The 12,209-nt window shown below is 37.2% G+C and overlaps 1 protein-coding gene across 3 annotated transcripts in view; it reads right to left on the reverse strand.

The window, feature by feature from the left end:
* Positions 1-12,209, reverse strand: part of SEC24D (SEC24 homolog D, COPII coat complex component) — a 103,854-nt gene that overhangs the window by 25,657 nt on the left and 65,988 nt on the right. For all 3 annotated transcript variants that reach the window (XM_059377836.1, XM_059377826.1, XM_059377817.1), the window contains exons 11-13: positions 9,199-9,323; positions 4,100-4,291; positions 3,214-3,307 (exon numbers count right to left, since the gene is read on the reverse strand). In XM_059377836.1, the coding sequence (XP_059233819.1) occupies positions 3,214-3,307; positions 4,100-4,291; positions 9,199-9,323 (411 nt within the window). The remainder of the gene's footprint in view (positions 1-3,213; positions 3,308-4,099; positions 4,292-9,198; positions 9,324-12,209) is intronic.

Genomic DNA, 12,209 nt, shown 5'->3' on the forward strand with positions numbered 1-12,209 from the left:
ATACAGTGAATTATAACCACCCAGAATCTTTCTGGCAAATGAAGGAGAAGCTTCTCATTAAGTTGGGGTTTTTTTTTTTGGTATCAACTACCTACTTATAAATACGTTTGGAAGAAATTGACAGCTAAAGATATACATACAAAAGAATCACCAAGGTAAATGTAAAGAACTAGAAAATAGCAAGAAGGTCATGGAAAGGAAGTAATTAAAATGGAAAATCTACCCCAACTATTATTGGTATCTTTCTTGGTAGTTAAGGCTAGAAGGAATATTAGGAGTTATAATGCTTGTAAAAACTGACTCTAGGGAACTAGCTAGTAAATCTTTCTACACGTAAGAAATTGATTAATATGCAATAAAATCTTCATTTAATGTTGCACACAAGAAAGAAACTTTCCTCACAGTGTTTTCTCTTAATCTAATCGCTAATGAAAAGCTTAGGGCAAGATTTTAATCATGGTTAAGTGAAAGCATTCCTAGTGCAAAAGTAACATGTGAAGTCATACAGGTCAGGTACTGAATTTCCTGGTGAGATACCATAATGTAAGGCTGTTCTCAGGGATTGCACAATGAATAATAATTGCTTTTGCTGGTGGTTCCCAAATATGGGTGATCAAATGGGGAGCTGATGAGTCAGCATCTCTGGGAGAGGAGCCAGAAATCTGCATTTTTAAAAAGTAGGCACCTTTTCACACATGACCCCATGACTCCTTAATCAAGGAGTGACTGTCTGGCTTCTTCTTCCACAGCGTGGTGGAGCACCATTCCACCTCTGCACGAAGACAGGGGCCAGCAGGCACAGGATAGTAACTGCCACCAACTTATGTCCAGCAGTGTCACTTGATAAAAGGCAGTTCCCTATCTTTGTTAAAAGACAATTCTTCCCCTTCTATAAAGGTAGTTCTTTTACTTTTAAAATATTTTATTTTTAAGGAATCTCCACACTCAACTTGGTGCTCAAACTCAAAATCCTGAGATCAAGGGTCACATGTTCCACCAACCAAGCCAGCCAGGCAACCTGACAGTTCTTAACATTTTGTAAGAATTCCACAATTTACTAACTTTGATATTTGTGAAGTTATTCTGAGTTGTTATATTTAGATATTGGTTCTCATTTTTAAACTTCAGTATGAAAGAGTACATTAATTACTCTAAAAATAAAATTGCAAATATAACAAAAAATAATATGCAAAAGATACAAAAATACACTGGATGAAATGAACTGGCCTCTGGTAAATGAGCACAGAGGATGCTGACTGCTCTAGCTATTAGTGCATGAGTAACTATGAAGAGCATTACAGTTATTACCAAACACAGTGGTTTCCCAGTAATGTATCCTAGGTAACACCACATTTCAGACACATGGAATGCATGTGGACAAATCTCATTTATCGATTTTGTCTTTCAAAGCTGCTAAAAAGCCTCTAGATCTCTCGTGGACTGGCAGTAGGAACCCATCATTGCTCCCTTTCAGAAATGAAATTAGGTGGGGCACCTGGGTGGCTCAGTGGGTTAAGCCACTGCCTTCGGCTCAGGTCATGATCTCAGAGTCCTGGGATCGAGTCCCGCATCGGGCTCTCTGCTCAGCAGAGAGCCTGCTTCCCTCTCTCTCTCTCTGCCTGCCTCTCCATCTACTTGTGATTTCTCTCTGTCAAATAAATAAATAAAATCTTAATAAAAAAAAAAAAAAAAGAAATGAAATTAGGGCTGGGCTGGGATGCTGTAGAAACCATGCCCGCACTCCTCTTACCACTCTACTGTCTTAACTGATGATGTGCTGGCTTACGAATATCCACTCATCTTTCTTCTCAGGCAAGAGCACATGAATACAGTCCTATACCCAATACTAATTTCTTATAGTAGAAAGACTCATAGATTCATATATTGATGGCCATATATCAGGAAATTTACCTAGCATTTCTAGACACCTTACTGGAAGAGAGAACAATAATATAACTCTTCCAAATAGAAATGGAAAATATTTTTTTCTTCAATGTGGAATAAAATAGGAATTTCCATGTCGTTCTGTAGCCCAACCAATGATTAGTATTGGTTTCCACTAGATGGACCCTAACTTGTCCATATCACTTTATGATGTAAAATTTATTTTTAATTTTATGTTAAATTGACAGTATTCTGAAGATTTTTAAGGGACATCTGTAATTTTTTATTCAGTGAGTACTCTGAAGATCAGAAAACCCAAGCAAGACTCACTGTACTAAAACCAAACTACAGGGGCACCTGGGTGGCTCAGTCGGTTAAGCATCTGCCTTTGGCTTAGGTCATGATCCCAGGTTCCTGGGATCAGGCCCCACATTGGGCTCCCTCCTCAGCAGGGGAGTCTGATTCTCCCTCTGCCCCTCCCTCTGTCAAATAAATAAATGAAATCCTGAAACAAAACAAAATTACAATGTTTAGACACAAAATTTCTGTAGAATATTTCATAAATTTGGTTCTTTAGCAATATTCTTGCTGTTTGTTATTATCACTACTGTTATTGTTATTATTACCAGTCATTTTATTTTAAAAGTTAATTTCAATTTAACTTTAATAATCAAACTTGAAAATCAATTTTTTAGGCACTAAGCTGTGCAGGTCGAAGTGGTTTGACTCTTGGTGCTAAGGTAACAATGATCAACAGTCAGAACTTTTCAATCATTTTGTCTTTTTCAGAGTTCTGTCTTTATTACTATGAAAATGACCGGAGTCATTAGGGCTCAGCTTCCCAACTGAAGCCATGGCCAACCTTGCATCTGCTCTGGGCATTCAGCAAGGCCCTGTGTGGCATGCACATCTGTCACTGCCTGTCACAGGCCTTGCCCTTGAATGTTTGAAAACCCCAAGGAAGGAGAGGGTGATATGGGTATTGTTCCTTCCCTATCTGGTTTGGATATTGTTGAAGTAATTTAAAAATAGATCATATAAAGTTCATATAAAAGCCAAAGGGAGGAGTTAAACTGGAAACCCTGACAAAATCAGTTGTTCAGATGCTAATAGTTCTGGAATGTAAACGCTGGGAGCAATCCATGATTTAGGCCATTTCCTTCTAAGATTTGTAGGGAAGTTTGGAACAACCTCTAGCAAACTACATGTTTTAAAGAAGGCTGTATTTTCTTTCATAGATGAAACTTCCTGTGTGTGCGTATGCGTGTGTGTGTGTGTGTGTGTGTGTTTTAAAATTTATTTACTAGCAATTAAAAAAAGACTTCTCACCTTTAGTGCTTCCATGCCAGCCTGGATGACAGGAGCAAAGACAGTCTCATTTTCATTAGAGTCTGCAAACATCTCTGGAATCTGGTCCAATAAACTATAAGACATGAATGAGTAAAAGTTTTTAAATGTTTGGCATATTTGTAATAAACTTCAAAAAATAAATCACTAGCATTTCAAGCCTAAACACATCTGGTATTTATTTCACACTAAACACCTATGGGTGACTTTCATAGGCTATTCCATAGGGAATGATATCCTGGCATGTTTTGGAACCAAAATTTATGATTTGTTTGGAACATTTACAAAAGCGTACCTTTTGTAAATATTTTTTCACCATTTACATTTTTTATTTCTTCAACTATAAATTCTTGGAACAGTGGCTATACCTTCAGTTATTACCATCATCATTGAATACACTCATTTATATGCAGGAAATATCTCTCTCCAGCAAAGAGAAGGGACCAGTCTGGTTGAGTATGAGTATTGGGAAAAAAAAAAAAAAAGTCCTCCTTGGGGCACCTGGGGGGCTTAGTTAGTTAAGTATCTGACTTTTGATTTCGGCTCAAGTCATGATCTCAGGGTCATGAGATCAAGCCCCACACTGGGCTCCATGCTGGGCATGGAGCCTGCTTAAGACTCTCTCTCTCCCACTCTGCCCCTCCCCATTGCTGTCTCTCTCTCTTTCTCTCTAAAAAACAAAACAAAACAGAACAAAACGCCTACTTTTAGATATTGGTATACATTTAAAATAGAACATAAACAATGGAGTTTTATAACCCATGTGTTAAAAGCCCCTTGTCAATGACAAAACAAAACAATGCTTGAGTCAAAACAATTAAAAACGATACCTCATTCGTATCTAAATTATAAAACACTTGATATTTACTTGTGAATCACAGATTGGGATTCTTGATAGTTGACAAGGAAACCATCCAACAGAGGAACAAAGACTTCTCCAACGTCAGTTACCACCATCATCTGAGGCTGGGCCAAGTTACTCTTTACATTAAAGAAATGCAGCACTTTGTTATATGTGATAAAACCAACTCGGATTGCAGAAGTTTCTTCTTGCTCTTCCCTATGAGGAAAATACCATGTTTGAAGTTCTTTCACATATTTATGAGAGATTTCTATCAGAAATTCAGTAAGTATACCTTCTATTAAATATATGAAAGACATGTTAAAAGTTTTGCTCTTAATTATTGTTTACTGGTATAAAAAATACTGAGTCACAGTAAGTGATAGGGAATATTACAAAAATAAGGAGGTTGATAAAAAATTATCAAAATTCTAGGTTAAAAAAGTCAAACAGATGTAAAAATATATTTCTTTAATATATGTATTCTCAGTCCACAGCAATTACAAGGTATGGTTTTTCTTTTCCCAAAAAAGGTAGGCATATTATATTCTTTATAAACAAAGCTCTCTCAGAAGTCACCAGAAGGTCAGAAGAACAAATGGAACATCTGAACCAAGACAAAGGCACACTCAGATTACAGACAGCTATTTTTATCAAGAAAGGACTTGCTCCTTCTGTGTGATCCTTTTCTTACAGAGTCTAGAGAATCTCAATGGAAATTGAGAGATTTTTGAAAGCCATACACTATATAAATACATAAAATAAACCATATATACGAATTGATGATGTAATTCTTATTAGATAGTCATTGGTGAGGTCATGGCAAGACAATAAAAGTAATAAAAGCTCTAAAACCATGACAAAAAATAAATTTTTTTTGAGAAATCCAAGATAAGGCCTTAATCTTCCTGAAAGGAGTAAAGGCATAAATGCTCTTATTCAAGTATATGTATATGAAGTATACTCAGAGTTGAATGGTCTAAATCCCAGTTAATATTGACCCAAGTTTCTCTCTCTCGGTCTCCCTTTCTCTCCCCTCTCCCTCCTAAAATACTACTGAAGCTCTTACTAATTTTCATTAGTGGATAGAACAGTGCTCAATGGTTACATGACAGCCACAAAAGATTTTTGCCATTTTCTTTGATCCTTAGATGGCAGTAAAACTTATTTTGCTTAGGAACAACTTTTTAAAAAAGGAACCTAGTATGCTCAGTTTCTAAACTTTGCACATAGCATAACAAGTTACTTGAGTACAAAAGAAAGGAAAATAAAATATATAGATGAACGTATCCTAAGTTCAAATTGTTGATCCCACTGCAGACTTCCCAATTTCTTTGATGTTTCAGCAGAGTACAGGCTGACAAACTACTGACTTTAAGCTCTATTTCTTCTTTATTTCCTTTGCTAATTGAGGATATTTATTCTTCACTGTGGCCTTCACAAATGGGTGGGCAAGTTTAAATAGATCCTCACAATCCCTTCCAAAAGCACTTGGTAAATGTTTATATTCTGGACTCTTGCAAAAATTTTAAGAAATGGTATCCTTATTCTTTCTACTGCACATACACTTAACCCCCCCCACACATCCCCCCTCAATATCCTAAACTGTATGATTTTATGCAACTAACCATTATACTATACTGTACCCATGTTCTCCTTCCCCTCACCCCCAACCCACTATTTATTAGAATTTTACTCTTTAAGACCAAGCACTCTTCCTCTCAAAGCCCCTGGATGCTACCAACGAGACGTCATTTCTTCTTCTAAATTCCTATAAATCATTCTCATAAGGCTCTTAGTATATAGTGCCTTATAGTTAATGTATCATGAATCCTTGACTATAAACCAATAAAGACCCAAAGTTTATGCCCTCTGCTCTTGACAGGGTCCAGTCTAACATAGGGAGGTAGAGGTATATTCAGGAGGATTATCATGATGGTGAAAGGCTGTATTTAGGATGAATGGCAAGCTAGAGCCCAAATTGAGTAACTGATTGTATCCATCTCTTCTAAAGTCCTGTTTAGCGATGTCGCCTTCCTAGTTTAAAATCGGACTGGCTGTAAGTATTTTACACCACAGGAATGAGAAAACATTACAATTAAGGCTTTATTTATTTGAGATGCAGTTTACCAACACACCACTGGCTAAGTTCCCATTTCCGAGTAAATCTTTTATTACATAAGGTGATAAATGTCTGGCAAACCCTGAGAGCATTTATTCTCTTTTTAAGAGTTAATTTAGAGTCAATTAAGGAAAAAGACACAAAAGAAAAATTGCAGACAAGAATCTAGATTGCTATTCCCCATTGGATTTGGACATTTTCAAGTGATAGGAAAGGCATATCCTGGGATTCACAGGGTTCACTTAAAATCTAAATTAGCATTTTAAAAAACATCTAATCAGAACATCTTACATTATTGCAAAATATTAGTATATGTTTTCATAGGAACATATGTTTTTTGAAAATTTGTTTGAGAAACAAAGAAATATCTTAACATTTTCTTGTTCAACAGTATAACTGCTTTGTTAAATCATAGCCAGAAGGAAATGCAATCTCAACCTTTCCTTCATATTAATTCCATATAAATTTAATAAAGTTACATAAGGGATATCACACAGAACAATATGTCTTTCTTCTTCTGCTTTTCAATTACCACTTCCCTCAACACATATCCCTATTATTTTAATGGAATGAATCTGACAGAGCAAAACTGAAGATATTAGTAACTAGATGAATCAGGGTATTCCACAATAAAGCATTTTGAACATTTTAGCTACAGCAGCATTAAAAACAACCAGAAAAAACTCAACTGCTTGATCTGAACAACAGATGAAATATTTCAAATCTTTTCTTTCCTGTTCCAGAGAAACCAGACAGAAATGTCATCTAGCAAAATCAAAGATGTAAATTCAAAGTTAAATGGTAAAGAACGGGGCCTTTACTTTTCAAAAGATTAGCGAAGAGATGAACATACCTTAGACATTAATCAAGACAACATATTCTGTGCTTAAAAAGGGCTATTTGGCATATTACCTGGTTCAAAGAAGTAAATCAGACTGTTGGCAATCTTAATAAAAATATAAAGTTACACACATACAGAGCCCAAAACAAACTTCAGGGAAGAAGAAAAAGAGCAACTGGATTTGCTTTAAAAGATAAAAGAAGAAAAGGCATTTTGGCTTCAATTAAAACTTTTCAGGTGCGCCTGGGTGGCTCAGTGGGTTAAGCCGCTGCCTTCGGCTCAGGTCATGATCTCAGGGTCCTGGGATCGAGCCCCGCATCGGGCTCTCTGCTCAGCAGGGAGCCTGCTTCCCTCTCTCTCTCTCTGCCTGCTTCTCCATCTACTTGTGATTTCTCTCTGTCAAATAAATAAATAAAATCTTTAAAAAAAAAAACTTTTCAGATAGATACTTAAATAGTAGCAGGGAATAACTAGCAGCATCCTTTTTTTTTCTCCTATCTTTTGCTAAAGTCACAATCTGCTCCAATGGGATATAAAAGTCATGATGACATCTAAGGAAGGAGTGTGGTTTCATGACTTATATCAACAGGCTATACACTTCATATCACCGCTGTGCTGGAAAGGAACATGGGGTTGGTGAAGTAACTATGAGAAGAGGAGAGCCTAATCTAACCAGTCTGAGAGAAGGTAAAAGAGAGAGACATTACTTCCAGAAATTAGAGTAGTTTTCTTTCATATTATTCAAGCTCCAAGTTCAGATTTAGAATTAAAACAGCCCTGTGAGAGAAGTCTACAAGATATATGATACTCAGGGACACATGGGTGGCTCATCGGTTAAGCGCCTGCCTTTGGCCATGATCCCAGGATCCTGGGATGGAGCCCATCAGGCTCTTTGCTCAGCGTGGAGCCTGCTTCTCCCTCTGCCCCATCCCCCACCCATGCTCACACACACTCTCTCTCTCTGACTAATAAATAAAGAACATCTTAAAAAAAAAAAGATGACTCCTTTAAAAAAGAAAAAAAAGATACACGATATTCATCAGAAAGTCCACACTTCTCAAGTATTGCTAAGAATGAGGTAACAGAAGCTATAGTCACAGTTAGCAGGCATCACATGCCTTTCTTATGCCCCATCCTTGAATTGCTCCCATTTCATTCTTCATTTTAGAATTCAGTTTGAAATCACCTCAATGTTTTTTAAACATCCCCATGGCTTTTCCAAACCATCCTTGAGAATATTATGACTTGGGCTTCGTAGATACAAACAAAGCGACTCCTGGGAGGTCCAGAGTTCATTCTTTGAGGCTCACATGCACCAATGCAGCAGCCACATGCAGCATGAATATAGAGGAATGGGCGCCCGAGGGCTCAGGAAGCCCTAAGGGATACAGACAACCCATCCCTCAAAGCATCGCTTTCCAGAACAGAGATTGCTTGTGTTCGGGAGACAGGGAGGGGTGGGAGATGTTGAGCCTGGTGCAGACACTAGGTTTCAGACACTATTCCTTAGCCTTTTTCTTAACCACATTTCCTCTCATAAAGGACCTTCTTACTAGATGTTACTTCCGACCCTAAACAACTAGTTTGCACACTATACAAAGTAGCCATGTTTGCTAAAATACCTTTCCACCTTTCCTTTTGTGCATTGCCCCCTGCAGTGGCAAGGAAAGTGATTTGCCTTGTGCTAGTAACTGGAGGCAGTAAAGCGGCAAAGGGGGTCTGACAGTGTAGAAGGGCAAAGGGACTGTGGCTAAAAAGCACCATCTCTGCCCTAAGACAATAGTTCCATCTCCTGGCATCCCTTAGAACTCTACCACAACCCACAGTTTCCACTGGAAAATCAACCTCTTTGAAAGTGAATACCAGATTTCCAAAGGTCTTTCCCATAGCAGTGTTGGGATCCTCCTTATAACTTAGAATGCATTTTGAATATTGTTCACCATAGCGTTAATTTTTATCAGTTTGTTTCTTTTGCTTTGTACAAAAGATAACTATGGACTTTTTAAGGACGCAAGAAAAAAATAGTGCTGTTTGATTTATAAATAATTGTTCGATGTCCTCATTAGCAAAAGATACCCATGGGTCATTCAGCACTTGTTTTCTGGCCAGTAAACTAAGTCAGTAATACTGTACAAATTCTGGAAATAATGGGAGTTCCCTTACTTTGGAAGTTTTTCCAGCACAGTCTTCAGTTCTTCACATATGAGCTTCACGAGTCCATTCTTGATGTTACTATATGAAACATCAATCATGAAGATAAAAGCTGGTGGGTTGGGAGGCTTATTCTTCTACAGGGAAGCAAACAGATCACACAAATGTAATTATAAAGTATATGCACTACATAATCAAGTCAAAACATTCAGAAACTCCTGAAGATCATCAAACTTTTCGTTTAATATTTTAGGATATAACATCTGTGGAATTAAATCATTTTCTAGAACACAGTCTCTAACGCTATAAAAAAGATAAAAGCTGTTTGCTTTCCAGGCTATGACCTATGGCACACTCATGAGTTAGACAGGATTATGATAGCTATCGGAGAAGCTGCACTTTTGTAGCACTCCAAAGACCTTATCACTACAATTATCCAAGTGTGAGTATGGTCTGGTGGCCAGCCTTGCTTATAACCTTCTGTCTTCTTGGAAGAAATGTGTCTGGTACCCTTGACAAATTCTGCCCCCGAGGAGTACATACAATAATTAGCATTTGTCTTGAAACTAGTAAAGCTGCATTAACTTGATAACTCTATTTTCAGATCTTTTCCTTTATAAGTTCTTTCAGTTTTAAAGATATGAAATTATATACTAAAATATAATTATAGTGTTGCCTGGGTGGCTCAGTCAGTTAAACACCCGACTTTGGCTCAGGTCATTTTTCTCAGGGACCTAGGATCAAGCCCCAGTCAGGCTCCCCGCTCAGGAGGGAATCTGCTTGTCCCTCTGCTCCTCCCCCTGTTGATGCGCTCTCTCACTCTCTCTCAAATAAATAAAATATTTTAAAAAATAGTAAAATATAATTGTATACCTTAAAATTATACTGTATTGTCAAATACTTACCTATACCTTACATATTTATGGTTAAAAATGGAATATTGTGTCTTTTCTCTGTTTAAAAAAATCACCATAACATAAGGCAGCTGTTATATAAATGTTTTGTATCTGTTGGTCCCTTCACTGGCTGGGGTTCAAAGAGCTCTTAGGAAGTGAATCTTCAGTTGGGTCTTACAAAATATTTAGAAAAAAGAACCTCAGGCAAACTCAGTGACTCAAACTAAAACAAGAGTTCAGGTTAATTCAATTTTTAACTTCACGATTAATCACAAAAATATTCTAGAATAAAATTGTATTTTATTTACAAAATTAGATGATAATGTCTCCAAATTATCTTACTAATTCATTCTATATCCACTATAAGGCTAGATATACACTGTTCTAAAAAAGTCTGTCATTTGAAATAAAAGAACTGCAGGACTTAAAAATCTTCAACGTAAATGCTTCATTGCTTTGCTACATTCAAGATCAGACCAACAGAGAAAAGAAGGAACTCTACTGCCGTCCATCTAGCTTCATCTTCTTCTTCTTCTTTTTTTTCCTTCTTTTTGCAAATCATTCCTGATTCCCACCTAATTTATAACATAGACTTGCATTGATTTATAGCAAATAAAAATAACTATCATTTTCATTAGTTAAGCCAAAGCCTCTTTTTGACCAACCCAAATGTGCCTTATTATTCTTGTGTTCTCTCTCAAGTTCAGCATTACCAGTTCCCCCAGTGAATAGTTTCCATAAATCCAACACGCACATCTCCATGGAATGCTTCCTTCACTGTAACTAGTTTCCTATGCACAGAAACCAATTCCTCATTCCTCTAAATGACATTCTCTTCCAACATCCCTATCAATAACATCACTACACACCAACTCAAAGGCTTAAAAACATGAAATTAGATCTGACTATTCCTTTTCTTTCTATCACTGAGTCCCATTGATTATCCTTTTGAAATGATTCTTTCACATGTTTTATCTGGTTCCTATTCTTAACCATCCAGAAGTTTGTCATCTCATGCCTAGAAGAATCTAATGACTTCATTACTGGCTGCTTGAATTAATTACTCCACTCTTTCAACCCAACTTGCTTTGTCCAGCCAAGCCTAACAGGTATGAATTTTACGAAAACCTGGTTTTCCATGACACCTTACCAAAACCACTCTGTTAAGGGTCACAGACCTCCAGACTGCAAATGAGGGACTTTAAGTAAAATCCAGCCCTCATCCTAAATCTTTTTTATCTCTCCAATTTTAGGCATGGCAGACCACCTTCACTTTTTTAGTTGTCAAGGCACTGTGGTGTCATTTCCTCTCCCACTTTTCTGACTGCTGCTTCTGTTTTCATTTTCTTATCTTTCTCCAAAGGACATCCTCTTCTCTTTTCTTACCACATGGTCCATCACAGAAACCTCATTTACACATTTTTAACCAGTGCCTCTTTAGAGGTGACTCCTCACATTCTTTCTCATCCTGGTGTCTTTTCTGAGCTCCCGACCAGCATTCTATTTAACTATAGCACACCTCCACATAAAGGGCCTGCCAGGATCTTCACTCCAAATTTTAGCAGATAAGACAAGATTTATCCCACTGTACTGGCCTTCTCTATAAGGAACTTAGAGAAAGCATGATCCTCAAAAATAATCTGAGTTTCAAATCTCATTTTCTCCATGGAATTGTCCACCTTTCTTAACCATCCACCAGCAGTTAACTGTGAAGCCCTTATGGTTCCAGCACCCAAATTTAGAAACTCATTTCCAAAATCATTTCTAACTGTGGTAAAATAGACATAAAACTTAACACCTTAACTATTTTTAAGTGCATAGTTCAGTGATATTAAGTACATTCACACTGTTGGGCAACCATCACCAATATCCATCTCCAGAACACCTTCTCTTTTAAGACTGAAACTTTGGGGGCGCCTGGGTGACTCAGTGGGTTAAGCCTCTGCCTTTGGCTCAGGTCATGGTCTCAGGGTCCTGGGATCAAGCCCCGCATCCGGATCTCTGCCTACTTGTGATCTCCCTGTGACAAATAAATAAATAAAATCTTTAAATGTGACAAATATATAAATAAAATCTTTAAAAAGAAAGAAAGAAAGAAAGAAAGAAAGAAAGAAAGAAAGAAAGAAA

This window comes from Mustela nigripes, chromosome 1 (genome assembly GCF_022355385.1).
Source record: "Mustela nigripes isolate SB6536 chromosome 1, MUSNIG.SB6536, whole genome shotgun sequence".
NCBI lineage: Eukaryota > Metazoa > Chordata > Mammalia > Carnivora > Mustelidae > Mustela > Mustela nigripes.